At 44.6% G+C, this 23,328-nt stretch overlaps 2 protein-coding genes across 3 annotated transcripts in view; both read right to left on the bottom strand.

Moving 5' to 3' along the window:
- Positions 1 to 9,037, bottom strand: part of SLC7A5 (solute carrier family 7 member 5) — a 38,074-nt gene extending 29,037 nt beyond the window's left edge. The window contains exon 1 of one of the 2 annotated variants that reach the window (XR_003534535.1): positions 8,358 to 9,028. Coding sequence is in view for 1 of the 2 variants with exons in the window: in XM_027685086.1 (XP_027540887.1) it covers positions 8,358 to 8,952 (595 nt within the window). In the remaining variant the exon portion in view is untranslated. Of the gene's footprint in view, positions 1 to 8,357 lie in introns of both variants that reach the window. The other variant, XM_027685086.1, reaches the window with a different exon arrangement.
- Positions 9,038 to 12,700: 3,663 nt separating this feature from the next.
- Positions 12,701 to 23,328, bottom strand: part of CA5A (carbonic anhydrase 5A) — a 14,001-nt gene continuing 3,373 nt past the window's right edge. The window contains 5 exon segments of the mRNA XM_027685093.1: positions 12,701 to 16,944; positions 18,447 to 18,602; positions 20,141 to 20,203; positions 21,080 to 21,175; positions 21,911 to 22,029. Of these exon segments, the coding sequence (XP_027540894.1) occupies positions 16,765 to 16,944; positions 18,447 to 18,602; positions 20,141 to 20,203; positions 21,080 to 21,175; positions 21,911 to 22,029 (614 nt within the window). The 3' untranslated portion in view covers positions 12,701 to 16,764.

The raw sequence follows: 23,328 nt of genomic DNA, 5'->3' as shown, positions 1-23,328 counted from the left end.
TGCTCCTCACCCCTTCACCTGCTCCAGCCTTCATTCCTTATCTTCATTCCAAGGTAACTCAAGCTACAGGGGAAGCCAGAAGCTTTCAAAGAGAAATTTGGCTTTTTAAAGACAACAGCAGGTCTGGCTTCAATATTTACTCTGTCCTAGCAGACCCTGCTGCCTTCAGGCACGTCACTGAACCTGCTCCACTGGCCCTCACCTGCACAGCCAGGTAATTCCCGTTACTGATAGGAACAAGGACAAACTGACTAATGCAACACTAGGCCCAGGACTTTACCCCCTCCCAATTCACATTTTACAGCTGTATCCCTTTGAACTGGCATTCCGAGATCCCTCCCAAAAACACAATTCCTAGATGACAACAGGAATAAATGCCTACAAAGCAGACACAGCAAGGGATTGTGATCATCCTATCTAGAACAAGTCCATGACAAACATGCTGCATGGAACAACAGCTCCTGTGGGATTCTGCCCAAAGCAAACAGCGGGAATGGAGCCCTGACACAGGTAAACCTGGGCCTGGCACTTATGATGCAACAGTCTTGGCAATATTCCTACAGGAAAAGGCAGGGCTGCAGCTTTTCCTGGATAATGGAGTGTGGACATGGACTGGGCACAGAGTAAAGACAGTGCTCAGGGAGGCTTTGTCGGGGGGAAAAAAAAAAATCAAACAAACAAGCAGCTGAGCCACAACTCTGCATCATCCTCACTCACAGGGAAAAGGATCCAACTCCATGCCCTGGTGGGGCAACAGGAGCTCAACCCAAGATCTTCAGCAGCTTTTCAGGTGAAAAGTCTCTGGAATGAGTGTAGGAATCCCTGAGGTATCAGAATTTGTGCTGCCTGTGGGGTTACACCCCTTGGGAACCCTGCACATGTCACCTGGGTCCTTTGTGTCACCTCCTACAGGTTTCCCTGCTCCTGACCTGTAGTACTGCCATGTATTCCCAAGTACACCAAGTAACATGGATAAATGTGTGGAAGGAGCTGCTTTAAAGGAGTAAACTCATTAATTTGCTGCAAGTTGCCCACGGATTCCTGTTTGTGGTGTTACAGGACAGAGCAAAAATGCACAGTAGGGTGAGGAGCTTGTGGAAAATAAGGGGAAGAATGAAGGGAAATTCTCATCCTCAGCTTCCCCACCAGGAAAACAGGGACTGTAAGTTGTTCTATCATGCACGACCCCTGTTTGTAACTCACATTTCCAAAGTGCTTGGCCCTTGGAATTGTAAGATGATGCTTCTATTTACCATCTGCCACTGGATGATGCTGATTGCCTCCCAGATTACAATTACTTCCAGAACAGTTCCACCTCCTCTCCATTCCCCATTCTCTCCAGCTCCCTTCACTCCTTATGAAGTGCAGATGATACACAAGGAGTTTTTTCTCCTACCAGTGATGGCACAACCAGGTTTCAGGCAGAGACAAGACAAGCTGAGCCTGTGGGCACCAAGGAACAAACCCCAGGCACAGAACAGTCCGTGGGCTTTAGGGAACTGCTGCCTCAGCTCACCAGAGGCTGGAATTGAAAATAAAAGAGTTACTCCACACAGGACAAACCAGGAATTATGTGACTACAGTGGTTTAAACCCATGGGAAAATCAATTCACTAAGGCAAAAAAAAACCCCACCAATTTTATATCCTGGTGGCTGTGATGCCACAGTGTCTCCCAAAAGTCTCAGGTAACTATTTCTAACAGCACGATCCAACATGAGACATGCAAGGACACGGGCAGAAAATGGTTCAGAAAATTTCAGCTTGATAGGTATCGATTGAAGCCTTGTGCCCTGTAAGGTGGTGAAGAGAAAAAGCAGAAGGAAAAACTCTGCAGATCTTTCTTCAAAGACAAATCCCTGGAGAAATTTAACACCCAGGGCAATCAGTCTGGAGCAGGGAAAGGCCTGGGGGCATGTGAGGCTGCTGGGAAGAAGCACTTGGCCCCAGAGCAAATGTGTCTATATTAAAATCTACTTATAATAATCAACATACCTGGCAATGGGTCAGAGTTTCCTTTTTATTTCTCTTCCCAAAACAGGAATCAGGGAATGAGGCATCAACAAATGAGAGGAGAAAGCAAAGGCTGCCCATCCACTGGAGTTTAAGGAAAGGGATCCCCTCCAAATCCAGCCCCTGAGACCACAAGTTCTGGGTGTCTCCAACAAATGGCCCCAGACACCCTGTAAGTGTCACAGCTCCATCTCTCCCCTGCCTTTCAGTTCCAGGGAGCTGGGAGACACAGAAGCTTGTGCAAGACGGGATGAGGCTGGGATGTCACCCTGTGATCCCAGAAGTATCCACCCCCTGAGGTGCCCAGAATTCTGCAAGAATAAATTGCCAAGCACTTCCCTGCCATCTCTCTCTTGAGCTGTGCCAGCCAGTGCAGCACAGCCAGGGCCAAGAGGCAGCTTCAGGGGCTGGAATTTCACCATTTCCAGATACTGCAGAGGCTGGATTCCAAATCTGTATAATCCACCCATTGCTGTGGTACCAACATCCCATATTGACAGTGGTACACTTTATTCTAACTGTGTGGCATTTGCAAACTACAAAGAATGTATCACTGTAAGGGGAGCTGACTCCTAACTAGAGGTAGGAGTTACTATTTTGTCTCCTTAGGAAGAAGCTTGTGATTTACTGCCAAAGTTTCCATGTGACGTGATGCAGCAATTCCACAAAAAAGGTCATTTTACCACAGGAAGACAAACAAAATATATAGAGAAAAGACAGGGAGAAAGAAGTTTTCCATATTTTTTCCTTTCCCAGAAAATTAACTATCACAAGCTAAACATCTCCACCATGGCCACCTTTCAGAAGTATCTTCCTAACAGTGACCAACAGTTACTAAGTATTAATACTTACTAATACATTAATTTAATATTACAAATTAAGTATTACTAATATGCACATTAAGCCCCAAAAACACATCATCATCCTGGCCAAACTGGACCTGCAAAACCCATCTTACCTGGCCCACCATGAGGTTACACTTCCACAGAAGCACCTTTCCAGAGTTGTACTGAATTAGATCTCACAAATTCACAGGAAGGTGGCTGAAATACTGCACTCAGTGCTAAATCCTGGATCATGAGCTTCATCATGAAAAATTCCAGGCAGGTTTTAGGCTGAGTCAAGTCACCTGTGCCACGCAGGGGGACAGAATTCAGCTCTGCACCCTGGCTGGAAAAAACTGCTTCCTCATCCATTGGATTTGATCTACTGGCCACATCTGACATGGGACTATAAGACTCTTGGAATGCTCAAAACAAGTGATTTTGCTCTGAACAACACTGACCATGAAAAAAAAAACCTTCCCATTTTGTTCATGCCAGAAGGGAAAGACTCTGAAGGATCTCAGTGATAACATAAATCATCCAAATACAATAAAACTTAATGGGACACTTGTTGTGAAAGCCAAGAAAGAGGTGCTGTAAGTGCAGCAGTTGCTGTGTTTCAAGAGTCCTCCAAGCCTTCATTGATTTCAGGAGGGTCCTGCGAGTGTCAGAGCCTGTTTTCATTAACACTGCTCTAATTAAACACAGATTAAAAAGGCAAGCTCAGCCTTGCAGCATTCTACAGACCCTGTCCCTCCACTCTGATCAAGCAAGGGCCTATTTATGGATGCAGCTTTAGTCACTTAATCCACCTTTCTGGAGGAGAGAAAAATAAATCTTCAAAGCTTCACACCCGGCTTGTCCTGGCAGATTAATTGAAAGTAGAGATGCTGCAGAATAAACCCCTTTGAGACAGACAGGGATGGGATGGGATACATTTTGTGTTTGCCTTGCTCACCAGCTGATATCTGATGAGGTGAAAATCCACCTCTTCACTTCAAACACCTGGGCAAAGAGCTGAGCTTGGCAGATTTGAAGTGAAACCTTAATGCCAAATAAAGATGTTCCTGCTTTCAACATCTGTGACTTCTGGGGGAGACGCTGACACTGAACCTTCACTTATGGCCACAGCTGTGTCTTGGCAAGAGGTCAGGGGTGTGTTTGTACCCTTCTGCCAGAGCCTGGCTTTGATTCCCTTCTCCTCCTCTAACTCACAAGTTACTCAGAGGGGTGTCAGGCACTTCCACATGACATGTGCTATTAGACGTGACTCAGCTCTGCTCTGGCTGCTACTAATTCTTTCACTATTTGGCTGTTCAAAACAAAAGAGACAAATGAGGAATTCATCATCATTTCCACGGAATTCCACACTTGCAGGAGGAGTGCCCAAAATAACATTTCAGAAGCAGCAAAGAAACTCTAAATAAATTTTGAAGAAGATTAAAATACTGTGGCTTTGGAAGCAGCAGATACTGCTGTGCTGGGGTTAGTAGTGCCAGATTTGCACATATAATTAATAAGTGAGAAAAGAATTCAGCAGCAAACAATCAAACTGTTGATTTGACGCTGCAGATCAAGAATAAAATTATATGCAACAGAATATCCCGAGTTGGAAGGAACTCACAAGAAACATCAAGTCCAACTCCTGGTTTCTCAAGCTTCTGGGAAGCAGATTATATTGTCAAGAAATGGGTAAATTATGGTACAGCAGAATTATCTCTTGTCTCCCTTATCTACAGGGAATTAATTTACTGTACAACAACTCAAACACCTCACAATACATGGGAAGGCGCTTCTGTGCGAGCAGGAAATCTGCAAAATAACGTGGAAAAAAGGAATAGCCATGGGCTCTTTAACTGGGCAATTTGAAACTTTGCATCCTTGAGCCACCTCTAGAACACACATGGTCTGCTGGGCTGTGATTTTTAAGGATTTTTGTTAAGATTTATCAGTTGAATTTAAGAAATGTGAACACAAGTGGCAGCTGTGGAAGAGAACCTGACCCACGTGCACCTGAGACAGAGAGCGTGGAATCCTCCGTAGTTTAAATCTTTGCCATGTACTATACAGCAAATATGCAAAGTCAGGACCTAATGGCTGTCCCTCATCAGCTATAGAAAGGGTAAAACTGGTTTAGATGAGATCACATTTGGGTAAATTCAACTTATTGCTGGGTTTTCGTGCACAAACTCTGTTTCAGGAACTTAAAGTTTTTCTGCTCCTCTTGGCTACACGGCAGACTTTGTGCTGGTTGTCCCTTGGCATTTGCTGTTATGATTTATCAGCTCTAAAAATACCAGTCATACAATCTCACAGGTAAAAGAAGATGCTGAAGTTTCTGAATTATCAATAATCTGCAGCCTGACAAGCATTCAGCCAAATTGCTCCCCAAATTCCTACACCCGAGGGGCACTGGCTGGTTCATGGTGAACATAAATGAACCGGGCTGATGATGGAACAGCTTGGCCCACCTTGCTAGAGGAAGACTTCCCTGTGGTGAATTCCCACCCTTTATCTGGCAAACCTAACAAGCATTCATGGTGTCTCATGAAAGAAGCCTTGCATACCAACTGTGTGTAGATTACAATCTTCATAGCAAAAAACACCTATTTGTAGTTAAATTCCACTCACCACCCACCTTGTTTTCCTCGGCACCTTCAGGAGAAGGCAATTCCCTATTCCAACCACTTTTTTTTCTTTCATTCAAGACTGTGATCTGGAGTCTCTTAATGCATTAATACAGTCTCTGGACTTCATTGTGGCAAATACCAAACAGCACATTATTTATCCAACTGTTCAACACCACTAAAGGGGAAACAAATAACTTCTGTTATTTCTCCTCTTACTAGAAAGCGTGCAGCAACTGCAGTTCATGTTGAGATACAAACTTTGCAAGGGATAGAGCTGGGACTGCTCTGGAAAGCTGGATTCTGGATACTGAATTCCAGCCCCCAGTCCCAAATTCCTCTATTGTCTCCTAAACTGCTCTTTCCTTCTTTGAGATAACTCATTAATGCATGTGCTACAGCATATGCACAAATGGGTCATTTTTTCTACTCTGTTGCTTTTGAAAAGAAATAAGTATCTCCCTGGGTAGTTGATGTTTGGAACAACCATGAAACAAAGCTGCTTGTTAGTCCACACAAGTGTTGTGTGGCTGTTGAGTCCTTGGAGCAGATTTACTTCATTTATTGTTCCTAGCCCATGATGTGGTTTTGGCAGCAGAGAGTTGAAAAGCTAATTCCAAAAAATCAAAGTTACCAAAGCTGACTTGCTGAAGGCGATGCAGGATGAACTAACCTTTTGTAGCAAAGGAGACAACCCCAAATTTGACCCAAAGCATAAACAAAACAGGAGCCAGCGGTGTGTGGGGAGTGGAGTTTAAAGGAGAAACACATGGAACTGATGTTGATTTGGAGAACTCAAAACTCTTTCCTTGGCATTTCAAGATAAAGGTTCAAGAACAAATTCTGCTTCAGGGAAACTCCTCATTGCCAGCAAAGGAAAGCTGGAGACATTTATTGGAGAAGCAGGAACGGGAATGAGACCTGGCTTCAAGAAGTTGGATGCTGCAATCCACCCTGTCAGGGAATAGATCTCACCATGGGCAAGTCTAGTTAACCCCTGCTTTGGGAATGATCCCTCAGATTAAAAGGTACTTATTATTAGAAACACGTTCTCAAAGGCTTTGGCAACTCCAACATGTGCTTGCACAGCGAAACTTTGCCATAAGGCAGTAAGAAAGCCCCTAATCAATGCCCTAATTCCTTGGCTTTTCAGAAAGGAACGGGAATGCCACGTCCATCCGTGCCATGCTCCTCTGGGTCCCTGAGGAAACCACAGTGCAGACTGGCAGGAAAGCTCTAAAACCACATTTGCAAAAGGCAAGGCACCCATGAGCAGAACTATTTCCTAACCCTGGTGCAGCTTTCTTAGTTGAATAATTATATCTGCTTAACATGTGCCCTACACTTGGTGAAAAACTTGGATGCAAATCCACATGCCTATCTACGTACCCTTGCATTCCTAAAAATTGATGTGGGGACTGAGGAGGTTTTAATCTTGCCCAGAGAAAGTACAACTCACTGCCCTGTCTGTTATTAATGCTGTTATTACTAACTAGCCATATAATTTACCTCCCAAAGCCTCAGTCAGTGTGGGTATAAAGATGTTTACAGGCAATATATCTTCCCATAACGACCACGTGCTGCAGCTTTTGGATGCCTGGGATCCTCAGAGGGGGAAGGAATCTAACACAATCCCCTTGGAAAGGGCAGCACGAACAACCAACCTTCTCTTCACAACTTCAAAATGCAGAAAGAAAAAGGTCACCTGGCTGTGATTTTGTAGAGTGAATAAATGCTTTATAAAGCCCTCCCAAAAATTACATCCTTTCCCAACACACACCTTTATAAAGGCACAAGAAGACCAGTGGAGCGGAACAGATTGAATGGGAAATGAGGAGGGAAGGGCAGAAAATGGTCCTGTCTTTAAAGGATGAGGAATTTGGATGGGGTGACTTTGCATTCATCAGAGGAACGGAAAATGGGGCTTGAGCAGCACAACTGCAGACTCCAAAACACCAGTCGTGACAAAAACTGCAGCAGGAGAGAGATCTGTGTGCCCTGAATTCATCACAGCGTGACTGAACTTCTCTGCCTCGTGAGACAGAATGTTTGCTAGCCAAAAAATCCCCATAAAACCAGGTTTTGAGCATGGTATCAGCACACACACAGCCCAGAAACAGCTCATCTCCCAACTGGTGCTGAAACCAGCCAAGCACTGAGAACAGGCCACGTTCAGCACCAGTTGCTTGTGACAGATAATTTCCCCAGTGCTCCTTATCCCCACCTCTGTCTGCACATCAACGCCCATCCCAGGCACCGCAGCACTGCAGGGCAACGGGGGATTTTACCCTGCCCAAACACAGTCCTGGAGCAGAGCATGAGAAATCCTATTCCAGCTCCCAGCAAAAATGCACCCTGTATTTACTGCACACTGCTCGCTGCATTCAGAGAGACTCATTAACCTGCAACTGGCATTTGGGGAATTTTTCGCTACATTTATTTGGGATGGGGCCACATTTCCTACTGCTGCCATTCAAAACAGCCAGAAAAACTCGGTATGCACAGCACAGGAGAAATGGGGCGTCTCCTCCAAAGTGATGCATGAGCACACTTTTTGGGGAAGGTGATGGTGAATGAGGAGCCACGTGTAGCACGACAGCAGAGACCTAGAAAAGGTCACAGAATCATGGAATCGTTTGGGTTGGAAGGGAATTTAAATATCAGTGATGATCTTTACCAGATCATCCCGGTCCCATGGGCAGGGACATCTTCCACTATCCCAGGTTGCTCCACGCCCCGTCCAGCCTGGCCTTGGACATTTCCAGGGATGGGGCAGCCACAGCTTCTCTGGGCAACCTGTGCCAGGAACTCATCATCCTCACAGGGAAGACTTGCTCCCCAATATCCCACCTAACCCTGCCCTCTGTCAGTTCAAAGCCATTAAATGTTACTTACGGACGCACAGACAGGCTACCAGCTTGGCAGCCTCGTTGGGCACGGGGCAGGTGGGGAAGATGGGCTTGAGCAGGTACGTGGCGAAGACCAGAGCCACGATGTACTGCGAGGAGGGTCGGATGATGAGCAGCTCTATCCAGAGCTTGAGAAAGGCGGGCAGGGAGCCGTACACCTCCAGCATGTAGGCGTAGTCCCCGCCGGACTTGGTGATGGTGGTGCCCAGCTCCGCGTAGCACAAGGCGCCCACGATGGAGAACGCCCCGCACGCCGCCCAGACCACCAGCGACAGCCCCGGCGAGCCGGCCTCCCGCAGCACGCCCGTGGGGGCGACGAAGATGCCGGAGCCGATGATGGTGCCCACGATGATGGCCACGCCGTTGAGCAGCGTGATGGAGCGCTGCAGGGTCACCCCTTCCCCGGAGCCGCACGGCGAGGGCGAGCGGGCGCAGCCGTTCTCCTGCGCCCCTCCGCCCGCCGCCCCCAGCATCTTCTCCATCGCCTGCTTGTCCTCCTCCTGCGCCAGCGAGGCGGCCGAGCCCGCCGGGCTCCTCTTCTTCACGGCATTGTCGCCGGGGCCGCCGCCGCTGCCCGACATGGTGGCGGAGCGGGGCGCGGAGCGGGGCGGGCGCGGAGCGGCTCTGCCGCCACCATCGGCCGCCCCTTTTGTTCCGGCGGCGGTGGGCGGCGAGCGGCGGCGGGGCCGGGCTCCTTTCCGGGGGGAGGAGAGGACGAGGAGGAGGAGGAGGAGGAGGAGGAGGAGAGGAGGAGGAAGGAGGGTGGTGCAGCGCCCCAGGATGGCGCGGTGGCCGCTGGGCAGCGGCTGTGCCCGCTCCGGACGGGGGGCACTCGCTCCTCGCCGGGGTCTCCGCTTCTTACCGGCGGTGCCCGCTCTGGTACCGGGGGTACCTGCTCCGTTCTGGCCGTAACTGCTCTTTAACGGCGGTACCCGCTCCGTACGGGGGGTACTCGCTCCTTACTAGGGCTTCCCGCTCCTACCGGCGCACCTCTCTCATGCCCACCCCTTCCGACCTTCCCTTGCCCCAAGAGGGGACAAGGGAAGCGAAGCGGCCACCCCACATCTCTGCCCCCGGGTACAAGGGGGCCCGGAGGGGAGGTGTGTGTTACCATCCGTTCTCCTGCCTGCATGGGCTGTGTGTTCCTCCAGAGGAGAATGGATCCCTGTGTGTCTAAACCTGCAGTTCAGCAGAACCTGTGTCTCCCAGCTCCCCCCAGTCCCATCTTGCTCTGCTCTTCTATCCACCTTCCACCCAAGTCCCCGGTGCTGCACCACCTGCATCTCTGCAGAGGCGCTGCAGGAACCTGCCTGTCATGGCAGATACCAAAATCACACACACAAAAAAAATCATTTGCCAATCTGAAATCTGACTGCCATGTGGGATGCCAAAACCACCAAAAATGCTTGTTTGGAAACCAAAAAAATAAAATAATTCACCAATCTGGCAGCATGTAGGCAAAACGGGCAGGCATAAGTTCTGCATCCAAGGAGGCTCACTTGGATACTACAATAAGGCCAAAGGAGCCAATTTTTTTACCAAATTCAGATTCCCTCTTGCCCTTGTAGGATAGGAGAGGAGCTCTGAGCCTGGAAGATCTGATTCCCAACAACACTCCTTCTCACTGAGAGGTGGAAGTGGTACCTCTGAGCAGTTGTTTCTTAGCAGGGGTTAGTTGGTGTCACACAAGAAGTCGTGCCCAAGCTCCAAAAGCCGAAGTTGTCCATCCTCCTGGACCATCCTCCTCTGTGCATGTTTCAGACAGTGGGTGGATCAGAGGGTTTTCTCCAGGATACCTCAGAAAAGGTGAGATGGGAATTCTGGGGAAAGATGTGACATTTCAGTAACATTTTCAGGTACCTCACACTGGTAATTGCCATCACCACTACTTCCAACCATTCCAGGAATCCCGAGCAGCCTAATCCTGGGAGCACTAATCCGAACCTGACATCTAGTGGCTGCTCAGCCCAAGGGCACAAAAATCTGCGGCTGGGATTATATAAACATCCACATTTAGAAAGAAAGCTTAGAAAAAAATTACCTTGGCACCGAGCATGTTCTTCCAGTTTTCAACTAGAAATGGGAACCTGGAGGGATTGAAAAGACTGTGACAGTTAATTAAACAGGAAAACATATCAGAATTTTTGTGTAACCCTAAAAGCCTTTCTTTAGTCTACCAGTTTAACATAATAGACTCGATGGCTGTAACCTAAAGCAATTATTACTGCATTTAATGCTTTATGCTTGGTAAAATTTTCACAGGACCATGAAATCAGGTAGTTACAACTTAGGGATTGTCTCTGTGTTGACCTTGTTACACTGGACTCAGCAGACAGGATTGGGATAGAAATAAAATATATCCTTCAGGTGTTTCCAGATGAATGCTCCAATTTAGATCTGTATTCGGCTGAAGAGAATCATTCACGGAGGGATTTACTCCACCAGTTCTCTAGGCCAAGCTCTTACCTCAAGGCAAATAAACTAACTGGAATCAGAATATCCTGAGCTGGGAGGGACCCACTCGAATCGAGTCCAACTCCTGGCCCTGCACAGGACAACCCCAATGATCCCTCCATGACCTGCTCGATGACTGTGGAATTTTACACCTGACATTAACCTAACACCCAGAAATTTCCACTGACTTTCACAAGAACGGGATGGAGTAATCTTCTTCTCTCTAATTCTTCCAAAAGGGAATTTCTTAATAGAATGTGGAAATCCCAGGATCCAGAGGTAGTGGAGTAGCAGCCACTGAACTGCCCCTATTTCAAGTCAACCACACACTTGACTCTCTTGCAAATTAATCCGTCAGAGTTAATTCTGCAACTGTTTCTCCATTTGTATTCCTGAGAAAATCCTGGCTTTGCCAGTGTGTTCCCAGAGTGCTTTATATCTTCAAAGCACTTCCCAAATGCCAAGTGTTATTATCAGAACATTAACTCTCCTCAGGCCCCCAAGTTATTCCACAGAATCTTTGAAGACTATTTGATTATCCAATCAGTTCTCCATGTGTTAATACTCAGGCACTCGGAGTTTGTCACATCAAAAAGGAAGGAAGGAAGGATTTGTCAGAAGGACAAATAATTACCAGGAGCAGGAGCAAATTGGCCATTTGTCAGGAGTAATGTGGATGTTCTTGACCAGGTATCGGCAGGGCTGCCTTGATCACCCCCAGCCACCCCACTGGAACCAGACCAGCCATTTCCTCAGCAAACACCTCAGCTCCACTAAGAAAGAGCTTGGAAGTTTGTTTTCTTGGGTAAATGGAAGTAGTGGCAGTTTCTAGAACCCTTAAATAGTAAAAATAGCAGAGCTGGCCTCACTCTTAACCTAACACAATGTGTTGCCTGCCAAACAGCACCACTGGGGAGGCCTTCTATAAAGCATTATCTACTATTATTTTAGGGGGGATTCCTTAACCAGGAATGTAACCTCCTATTTTTCCCATCAAAATAAGTAGGAACTTGTTTGAATTATTTCAGCTAAGCAAAACCTCTCTCTATGATAGCTAAACTCCAAGCATGGCTCTGCAGTGAGACACAGAAATTAATGCTCATTTCAGCTAATTAGTCAATCTTCACAGAATCACAGCATGGTTTGGGTTGGAAGGGACCTTAAAGCCAATCCAGTCCCATCCCTGCCATGGGCAGGGACACCTACCACTAGACCAGGTTGCTCCAAGCCCCATCCAACCTGGCCTTGGACATTTCCAGGAATGGGGCAGCCACAGCTTCTCTGGGCAACCTGTGCCAGGGCCTCACCACCCTCACAGAGAAGGATTTCTCCCTAATATCTAATCTAAACTTACTTTCTTGTATCAATTTTTAATTGTGGTAACTAATTTATTTTACTCAAAGGGTTTTTTAGGGTTATTTGACCAGATTCTTGTAGCCACAACCACAAACTGGGAATCTCTTGAGTTACACCACACATGGGCTCAGTTTTATCAAGGCCAATTACACAACAGAAAAAGGAGCTCAGCTGACAGGTCCAGTTTAATGATCAGTGTCAAATGAAGGAGCTTAGCAAAGATCCTCAAAATCTGGAATCCCCTGGGAGATGGCATGTTGCATCTGGCTGGATGTAATAAATAATTAGTTACCCTTCCATCAGCACAGCAGCAACAGAGAGGGCATTGTGCTTTCATTCCCATTCTAACACAGTTCAGCAGAGTCTTTTCAGAGCCTGGAAGTATCACAGCACATCTGACAGCTGATTAGACTCCACTCCTAATGAACTGGGTCATTCCCAAAGAGGAATTGTATTATTTGCTTGACAGGAAATCTAGTTTTTAACTTGAAGAGCTTAATTACACAACGAGATCCAGGCACAGGTTTCTCTGGTCCTTTATTGCAGTTGCACACTAATGTAACAGTGTAAAATCCAGCAGCTACAAGGTTCTATACAGCAGGTAAAAACTGAGGGAAAAGGCATTCCCTGTTACAGATACTGTCTCCTAAGACAATTATTTTCAGTAAATTATGATCAGGCAGATAACAAACATTAAAATACACAAAATGTAATAACAGCCACGAAAACACAATGAAGAAAAAAGCAAAGATGTGCCAAGAAATACAAATTAAAACATTCAAAATTAAGGCACAAACGGACCCTTCCTCCAAAGTACAATTCCAGTCCTCTAAAACTCTGTAGAGATCAAAGCCATCTCTGTTTCCAGAGCTTTCAAAGCCAAGGGAGACACCCCTGTCAGCTCTGGGGTCATTCCTGGCAGAAGGCAGCACAGGAGTGGTCAGGGGTACGAGGTGGTTACACCTGAAGTAAGAAAGTTCTGGAATGCAGCAGTCCAGATCAAACATTCAAATGCCAAAGGGAGTTGCTCCAACCACAAAGTGACCAAGACTGAGATAAGAGCAGCATTTAACAGGAATATTGAAAGGCAGCTGGAAGTCAGGCCAACACAGACACAGGTCTGTGCTCAAAAACCTTCCACTCCCTTTTCAGTCAGTTTTCCCAAAATTATTTCTATTACACAGTCTTTAATTCCTAGTACTTATTGCCACAGGAATGCCTCCCAGGGCACTGTTAAGTTACCAAAGTGACTACTATGCAAGGAAAATACAAATATGTGCTTTGACCCTTTCATATTGTACCACCCTAAAGAGCCTAAAGATTCCTCTTTCAAATAAAGTTTCACTTAATTGTGCAAAATCATTACAGATACCAGCTCTTACCCAACAATTAAATCATTTTTTATACACACAAAACAGAGAATAAGGCCAAAGAATTCTACCCCATCTCCTGTTTTACACACACGTGCAGGCACACAGTTATTTCCTTGAAGTCAGGACTCACAAGGCCAATAAAGTCATTGTAACATACAAGTTAAAATTAAAATAACATCCATAATTTCCCTTTCTGTCCATTTCCAAACTGAAAATTCCAACAACAATCTGCTCTGCAACTGAACTCCTGCCTGCCTTAACCAGGTATGCTAAAACACTACACATAAGTGCAAGAAACAGCAAAATAACTGTAACAGAAAACTTATTTTTGTAGCAAAGTTAATTGTTTCTACATTGACCCTGTTTCCATATATTTGAACTGATGAGTGCTGAAATTGAAATTTATTAATTTTATGACAGTAAAAACAGATGTGATTTTATCTAAATATGGAGTATAGCTTAGTAACTGTATGACTTGATAATGTACCTATTCTCGAACAATAAATGACAATACTTCAACAAAGTAAATCTCCATGAGAACTTGAAATGGATCACTGGAAAAGGGAATATTCAGCATCACCTCTGATGGGTGGTGGTGTGTTAAAAAGAGATTTACACACCCAGGAAGAAAATGTGGTTCAGTGGAGCAAACCTCAGCACGGAGAACTCAGCTGGGTGTGAGGTACCACAGCATTACAGAGCACCTCAAGGTTAAACATTTACACCCTGGTGGTTCCCTAAATCTGTATTTTGTACTTCCCAGGAGTGAAATAAGCTCAGTGGAGCAGAGACACCCAAAAACTCAGTGAAAATTATCAAGGCAACTAAAAAACTGAGCAATTGCATGAAGCTTTTTAGGATATATTATATATGATAAGGATATTATTGATGCAGGTCACCTATAGCCCAGTGCTGCTGAGTCTGCTTTATTTTTAAATATAAGGCAACATTAACATGTCTTTATACTACAATTTTTCCTATTAATAATGAGTAGTAAAATATCTGAACCACTGCCACCCTTCTACAGGGTCCTCCTCAGAGAAGTGTTTGCAAGAACAGCACTGAACAAAAACCTCAAACTTAATGACCAGGCCACGAACACTCAGGCAAAAAGTAAAAACATTTTTTTCCTATTGCCAGAACTGTAGATATTCCTTCAGAATTTATTTTGGAACATCTCATTCTCTAGCAAAAATCATCACTGACGTGTTTCTGTATGTAGTGGAAAGTCTGTGTGATGATGCCAAAGACTGTACAGGTCAACTGAGATCATGGAATCGTGGAATGGTTTGGGTGGGAAGGGACCTTAAAGATCATCCAGTTCCAATCCCCTTCCATGGGCAGGGACACCTTCCACTAGACCAGGTTGCTCCAAGCCCCATCCAAAGAGAAATGGTAGAGTTCAACCAGCATGGAAAGGTTCACCCAAGCAGTAGGAGGGCTTGGGAGAAGCAAAGAAACCAAAGAGAGATGTTGCCATATTGATTCACTACACAGAAAAAACATCCTACACTGGGGTAGAAGGGAGATTTTTTTTACATTTACCATGTACAGTCACTCCAAAGTTAAGTGGCCACATTCCAAATTGCCAGGGCAGAAAGGCACAACTGTTGCACAGTAACAACAGCCTGAGGTAGAGCTATTAAGGAAGCAAAGGCAGGATCTGGGCACTTAACTGGTTAAACAAGATTATTCCAAAACCTTAAAATCGTCAGCGTCACACTAAAAAGTGTTAAAGTGCTTTTAAACTGAACACTTGGACTTTAAAAAATAAAAGTATCAATCCTAAAGCTCTGGATTTAGATTGACAAGCCAGTGTCACATTTCCCTTGTGCTGAATCACAGCAGCAATGAGAAGCAAACAAGTAAGATCAGTTCCTCAAGAATCAAACACAATCAATCAAGATCACACCATGGTTTACAGACAGACCTGCTCCTCACCAGAAAATGTGACCATCCAGCAAAGCAGAAAGAGCCAGGGAAGAAGGTGCTTGAGAGAAAATCAGGCCTAGTAGGATGTGCAGAGGTAGATACTACTCGTGGCAATTGGACCATAGCTCCAGGATAAGACTCTGCAGGTGGCAGCTCCACAGCAGCTTGGTTTGGTCCACAAATACTTTTCAACCACCACTGGACCTCGTTACCATAAGGTGCTAAAAATACAAACTGGTCCCCAATTGTCCTGAAGCTGGATAAGTCTTTTTATAAGACAATACACCTTAAGGGAAAACTCTGAAGAGAGTGCACTCGTGCTCTGTGAGTTACTGAAATCAAAAACCTTTCTGAGGGCTGCATTTTGTCCTAGCACAGGTTTCAGAAATTGGTTTTGGCTTTTTTTCCCCAAATCCCACTGGGAGGGTCAGCTGGGCCTTATTTAATCTTGCTCTCCTTTGATGTGATCGGTTTTCTGAGATCAATTGGACATTTTCACCTAATTTGCTGCTCTTGCCAGTCCTGAGATGCTGGTGAATTCTCCTCTGCTCTCTTCTCCTGATACATTATTAACACAGAAGAGTAAAAGCTGCCAAAGCTAAAAGCTTCTACATTTGTTAAAAGGTTTAAGAAAAGGTCTTCTGGCTTGTGATGTATTTAGAGTGGACATTCTGCGGCCTCCACATCAAACATGGATCGTGCAGCCAACAGAATGGAAAGAGCTTTTATTCTACAAGTCATTTTTGTCCTTCTCCTCTTTTCATCCAAGGAAAAACAAAGAAGGTAAAATGTCTCTGTATGTGTGACTAGAGAAACTACTTCTCTTCCAGTTCTCTTCCCAGATCTCAAACAATTTCACAAAAGCACCTGATCAGTGTTAATACTTTGCACTTCTTCACACTTCCTCCTTGCTAACAAGTTTTTGGCCAGGATTATTAACTCATGCAAGGCACTGAGAAAGCATTTGAAGAGATACAGAACAATTCAGAGAACAGGCAGAGGAAGAGCTCTCCCATCATTATTTTAGCTTTAGCTGTCTTAATAATTCCTTATTGATCCCTGTCTCAAAGCAAGTCAATTTGTTAAGGGTTAATATTATTTACTTCTTCAGAAAAGCAAAACTAAAAACCCCCACAGCTTCTCTAGTGAAGGTCAAAGGGCACTTAGCAGGACTGCCACTGGCTGGCTGTGAAAGTGCAGGGATACACTGCAGGAAAAGGGAAAATAATGAGAAATAACATCATGTCCACGTGCTGCAGCCTGATGTTGATGGGCCACCTATGGCCTGAGCTGCTCAGCGTGGCCCTGGGGCTGTGCCTCAGTGTCCAGGAGGTGCCTGACCTGGAAGGACGAGCGCACGGTTCGGTCCATCAGCGGCTGCAGGGGACGGAAGTTGTCCACCATCCTCTTCTCCTCCTCCCCATCGGAGGTGAAGAGCAGCATCCTAAAGGCCTCCAGCTGAGAAGGAGAAATGTCCACTTTAGTGACTTGGCTAATTGTAGGAGTTTGTGACAAAACAAAGTCATTTATTCTTGGGGGGAAAAAATAAAAATCGGAGTTGCTGTTACATTTGTATTCTGAGAAACTTTCAAACAAATTTCTGGCACTTCTTTGTCACCTGCTGGCAAAGATTATCCCATCATCCCTGTCAATGCAGAAGAGGAATTGTCAGTCACCTGCCATCTTTAGGCAGATTAAATCCCAAATGTGGCACGTCTGAGACAGACCTGATTCTTATTGAGATACTGGAACATGTGTCATCTTGAAATAAACCTGCCCAGCCTTAATTCACACCCTTCCTGACACGCTGTCACCCAGGAACGAGGGAACCTCAACAAGCAACAATCCAGGTAGTTGTTCTCTCAGTGGTTTATAACTGGGATTAAGAGAAAGTATGCAGCAGATCAGCTTTTAATGCTCACAAGGGCATTCCAATGTTAAGTCACTGCTATGCTATAAAAGAATGAGAGTACAGAGCCAAGAAAAAGGAAAAATGAGAAAAATTTCAATTCAAAAGAAGATTGCTACCCTGTGTCTGCAGTTCTCTGCTCTGTTAACAATCTTCAGTTCTTCCTATCCTGTTCCTTTATGTAAACTAAAACATTAAAATCATATGCAGGTTTATTCCTCAGTTGGTGTTTGGTTGGAACATGACTTTCTTGATGGACAAGTTCCATGCAAAATTGTATTAAAAAAACCAAATCTCTCTTGCCTCATGTCATTGGATTCTCACTTCATTACTAATCAAAGCCTCAAAAAACAAGAACAATCCACAGATGATTTTCAGTTCCTTTTAAACCATGAATAAATGATAGATTTTTTGGGGCTGTCTGTTTTTACTTGCTTTGTAGCAAACTCCTAAGATTTGTTCTATGCTGTGATGCCCCTCAAAATACTCTCCACCTCTTTGAAGAGGCAAAAAAAATCCTGAGAACTTCCAATAAAACCCACAATTGTAGCACAATTCCTGTGAGTTCTCCTTCTGACCATTTTCCTTATCCCTACATCTACTTTATACCTTTTCTAACATGAACAACACAGGATCAGCCCTTGCAGTGCCTCCAGGATTTCTGTGCACCAGCAAGAACATGCACCAAAGGTCAGAGTTTGGAATTTCACAAAACCTTCCCTCCACAAAAAATATCCTGGTGAGGGGAGCACAATTCCGCTCCAATAAATAACCTTAGAAATTCCTAAAACATCTGATGTTTTCAAGGGGCAGCTTCCAGCTTTTTTTTATCACAGATCAAGAGAACACTCTTGAGAAGAGCTGGTAAAGTTGAGGAGAGCTGGAGAAACATCTTGAGTCTGTCAGTATTAGTTCCTGTAATGTCAGGATTCTCCTCAAATCCTGAATCCTCTGTGCATTCACAGAGAATTGCTGGCAACCAAGTGCTTCTGTGCATCTTCCTCTCTGTGGCAGCAAAAGGAATGATATGAAAGATAGACCTGAGATTTACCTGATCTTCATCAACCTCTATTGGCTTCTTCTTAATAATCCATGTGACAGATTCAGTCAAGGGGGGAGTGGTCAAGGAGCCTGCGTAGGTCCAATAGTCAGGACATGAAGGTAACAAACAGGAGGGATCAAAGACATCAAACTCGATAACAGTGTCCTAAACATCAAGAAAAAATATTTTTAAGCATTGCTTTTTGAGAAAAAAAACGACAGAAGATTAAAAAATATCTTAATCGTGAGATTAAATACTGTACGTGTTACGTATGTTATGGGAAATTAGGTGTTGTGAATATTAACAAAGATCTACATAAAAATATAATATAAAATCCCACAAATTTGTGGGATTTGAGGCAGCTGCTGAGCAGACAAAATTGAAATATTTCTGTTGTCCCCACAGGCCATTAGGAATTCAGAAGAAACAAGGAGTGTGAAGGAGCAGCTGCCTGTGGCTTTGTGGGAGCTGGATGCAAACAGGAAAAAGGAGGAATAAGTGGTGGAGTAACTTCACGTAGTTCTGTCAGATACACTTAAAAGACTGCAAACAACAGTGTTTTACTTTTCACCACGTGATTTTAGGCAAGAGGGAGAGGGAAGAGGACTAAAGTTTTATTTAAATCACATCAAATATTCCCATCTCCAGAACTGCAATCCCACAAGGGAGGTATCAGACACCATACAGGAACTTCAGAGCCTGGGATTTCCTACACAAACATTGCTCCTAGGAATATACTGGCAATGCAGGAAAGGAAGATCTCGTTTTTCCTTTCCACTTTATCCATTCCCCACTGAGAATGAGAAATATTACAGACAAGAATTGTTCAAAAATGGAAGGTTGGATGAGAGATTCTAGATGGAGGAAGGACATGAGAACAGATATTTTCTGACCCTCCTCTTCCCCAGGGTGATGTTTGGTCCTTAAGTCAGTGATAATGCTGGAAAGGCAACAAAGGTTTTCAAATGTTTTAAACTAAGTGCTGATGAGCTGCTGGGTGACAGCCTTTAGATTTAGAAATGAGATCCCTTTCTGAGCAGCCCACATGCAGCTTGATGAGCCTGATGCTTGATACTAACCTATTATTTTTATATCTGGACTTTGGTTTCTTTCAAATTCATATGCTGTAAAACATTATATTCTCATAATGGATGTATGTTCACAGATTTTGTAGGTCTTCTGGCACTGAATTGACCTGTTTGGTGGTTTATTTGTCACTGCACTGCCATAAATATTTATTTGAATGTTTTAAAATCCTTCTTGTGAGAAATAGTGGCACAGTGACTTCAGCTGGATGTGCTTACAAATTACAATTGTCCACGTGTATTTTTTGTGTGTACTTTGAAAAGGGAACAGGGACCTGGAAGAGTAGGAGCTGCTCCTGAGCGCTATCAGAGACACAGCACTCCCTCTCCTGGCAGGAGTCAGGAATCAACTAGGAAGAGAATCCCATTCCCGTAGCAGAAAATTTAGTGTTTATAAAAAAGCAAATAATCTCCTCCTCAAAGACCAGACAAAAATCAAAAAGCCTTAATTCCCCAGTAAATAAACCACCACTTCAAGCACGAAACACGTGCGTGCCCTTCGAAGGGGATACAATCTCAAGTGACTCATTTCTTCAAGAGGCTTTGAAAGCTTCAAGTATACAACTGCTCCTTAAAAATTCCCCACCCACCTCCAGTGGGACACTTCAAAGCACTGACCTTGTGTTTCACTGCTGGCAGGGCATCCACCAGGGTCTGCAGCCCCTCGTGCCGTGCTCCCAGCTGCAGGGACAGGGAGGAGTTGGGGAATCATTAAGCTGATGTTCTACTTATCTATCTTAATATACATTTTTTTAGAAACAATAATCACGGAATGTTTAGTGTTGGAAGGGACCTCTGCAGATCTTCCAGTCCAACCCCTCTGCCAAGGCAGGGCCACCTGGAGCAGGTGACACAGGGACACATCCAGGTGGGTTTGGAATGTCTCCAGAGAGGGAGGCTCCACACCCTCCCTGGGCAGCTGTTCCAGTGCTCTGCCACCTCCATGGAAAGTCGTTCTTCCTCATGTTGAGGTGAAACTTCCAGTGTTTTAGTTTATGGCCATTGCTCCTTGTCCTGTCACTGGGCACCACTGAGAAGAGTTTGGGACCATCCTGACACCCCTTGGAGATATTTGTATCTCTAGACTAACCAGGCCCAGCTCCCACAGTTTTTCCTCATCAGAGAGATGCTCCAGATCCCTCATCATCTTTGTGGCCTCTGCAGGACCCTCTCCAGCAGCTCCTTATCTTTCTTGAACTGTGGAGCCCAGAACTGAACACAACACTCCACATGTGCCTCACTAGGGCTCAGCAGAGGAGCAGGATCACCTCCCTGAGCTGCTGACCACACTCTTCCCAATGCACTCCAGGATCCCACTGGCCCTCCTGGCCCTTGGACACATTGCTGGTTCATGGTCAACTTGTCACCCACCAGGACCCCCAGGTTCCTCTCAGCAGAGCTGCTCTCCAGGAGGTCAGTCCTCAACCTGTGCTGCTACTTGGGGTTATTCCTCCCCAGGAGCAGGACCCTGCCTTGGCCTTTGCTGCTGTATTTTGCCCTGAATTGGTTTTAACAGAATTGCAAACAAAAAGACATCACTAGAGCTTATGAAATTACCTTTAAAAACACTCCAATAACAGCCAGGCCATTCCCTTCCATCACAGCTTCCTCAAAAGTTGGGTACTCCACAGCATTCCAGTGCACCAGATGCAACTGAAACAGAAATGTGAGAAATCAGCACCTGCACAGAGCACAGAAAAGAAACCTCACTTTTGATCTTGGCTACATTTGGGCCTTGGCAATGAGACACTGCAATGAGCTGCCTCAGAAACCACACCACAAAAATGAGGAACAAAGTGTTACTGGAAGATGACCCTTCCCTTCCCTTTTTATTTCTTTTTGCCTTAAACAATAGGCAAAGAGCCATATATGAAAGGGATTTAGTCTGTGGGAGACTGGCTACAGAAATGCTAGTTAAAGGAACAAAAAAAAGCTTCATATTCCTGGAACTGGAGGGATCGTCCCTCTCTTAACAGGAAGAACAGAGCACACTGTCCTATTTTTCCCCATTGGCTCCATCCTTTTTGTTGACTCTTTTTTCCTTAGTAGTCACTTAAGCACAAAAGTTTTGCTATTTTAATAACTGCTTAAGAGTTGCAAACAGACAATAAAGTGATGATAATAACCACCATATTGCCAGAGAACTCTGCTGCACATCATTCTAATAATTTAAGAAATGCCAAAAAAATTGCCCATAATTGGAATAAACTTTTGAACAGTAGCCAAGGCCCTGGGGGTCACATACACAAGACAATTATTATGTACAAGGTAAGGAGGATCAGGCCTCTTCAGTTACAGCTGTGGCTGGAATAATTAAATAATCCATTTTCTCTTTATATATTTACACCTGAGACAAGTGTTTGCATTGTTCAGCATTTTAGCTCATACCTCTGCTGGGTAAAATTTACTGTCAACTGTGTGCTCTGAACCCCAGTCATTTATAGCTCCCCAGTGGAAGTGGAACTGCTTTAGCCTGTACTGGTTTTCCAAGGGACCTCCAACGATTACTAAAAAACACAACAAGACACACATATTAATAAACATGACTTAGAATTGTCCAGACAAGGAAATCCTTGACAAATATTTGCCCAGAAAAACATCAAGTAGAGCAACCATTTACACTGAAACAGTGACCTGTTGCTTGGCTGCAGCAATGACACATGTACTAAATGACATCCCAGCAAAGCCTCAATAGCTGTGAAAAAATATTGACATTTTCGTGACAATCAAGACTTCAAAAATCAAATTTTGCCAGAAAAATCAGGATATTGTGTCACATGTTCAATTCTCCTCCAAGTTACAAAAATCCAAACATACTATTCTGCTTCAACACACGTTTCAGACTGCAGAACCAAAGGGAAAAGTTTTCATGCACAGCCAAAAATATGCAAATATTCAAGCTACACTTCAGGAAGTATCTAAACTTGCCCCTGGGCAAGACTCTGAGTTCTGGAAGCTTTAATGCACTTTTTAGCCACGAATAAAGGCAAACCTTCAGTCTGCTCTCCTGATTTCAGAAGGCCTCTCCCCATTTTTCAAAGATATGAATGGAAAAGTCTCTGCCCAGCTTTGTGGTTTTACTCATTTCCTCCTAATTGAACCAGGAATATCCTGCAAATTCATCTTGCTCGTTATTATATCAGAGCATCTGGTAAATGAGGAACCATAATTACTGCCACAGGGCTAATAACACATATAGAATCAGAGAATCATTTAGGGTGGAAAGAGCTTTAAGATCATGAGTCCAACTGTTCTCCCAGCACTGCCAAGGCCACCACTAAACCAGAAGCATTTGCTGATTTTCACTTCACTGCAGGACATGGTGAAGTTTTATAGCAAACCATGGTCTAAAGTACCCAATCCCAACACTGCTTTTGAAAATAAGTTAATCACTTTCATGCTAAAGAGAAAACAATGAGAGGCATTAAGAGCTTTTCATGACTTATTTTTTTCCCTGAAAGCCAGCCAGCAGGTTTGGAATTCTAACTGGACAGGCCTGGTTGTGGTAACGGAGGAAGCTAAAACAGGAATGAAAACGCATTTAATTCATTTCACCCACTACTGCTGAGCTCTTAGAACAAATGTAATACTGACCATCACTGAGAAATCATGATGCCCCATCCCTGGAAGGGTTCAAGGCCAGGTTGGATGGAGCTTGGTCTAGTGGAAGGTATCCCTGGCCATGGCAGGGGGTGGAATGAGATGAGCTTTAAGGTCCCTTCCAACCCAAACCATTCTGTGACTCTGTGATGGAGAAAGGGTGGGATGAAGAAATGCCAAATCCTTCCCAATTAAAGTGTCTGTGC

This window comes from Neopelma chrysocephalum, unplaced genomic scaffold, assembly GCF_003984885.1.
Source record: "Neopelma chrysocephalum unplaced genomic scaffold, ASM398488v2 Primary Assembly neopelma1_68, whole genome shotgun sequence".
NCBI lineage: Eukaryota > Metazoa > Chordata > Aves > Passeriformes > Pipridae > Neopelma > Neopelma chrysocephalum.
Note: the sequence above shows the minus strand (reverse complement) of the source record. Positions and strands in the feature narration are given on the sequence as shown.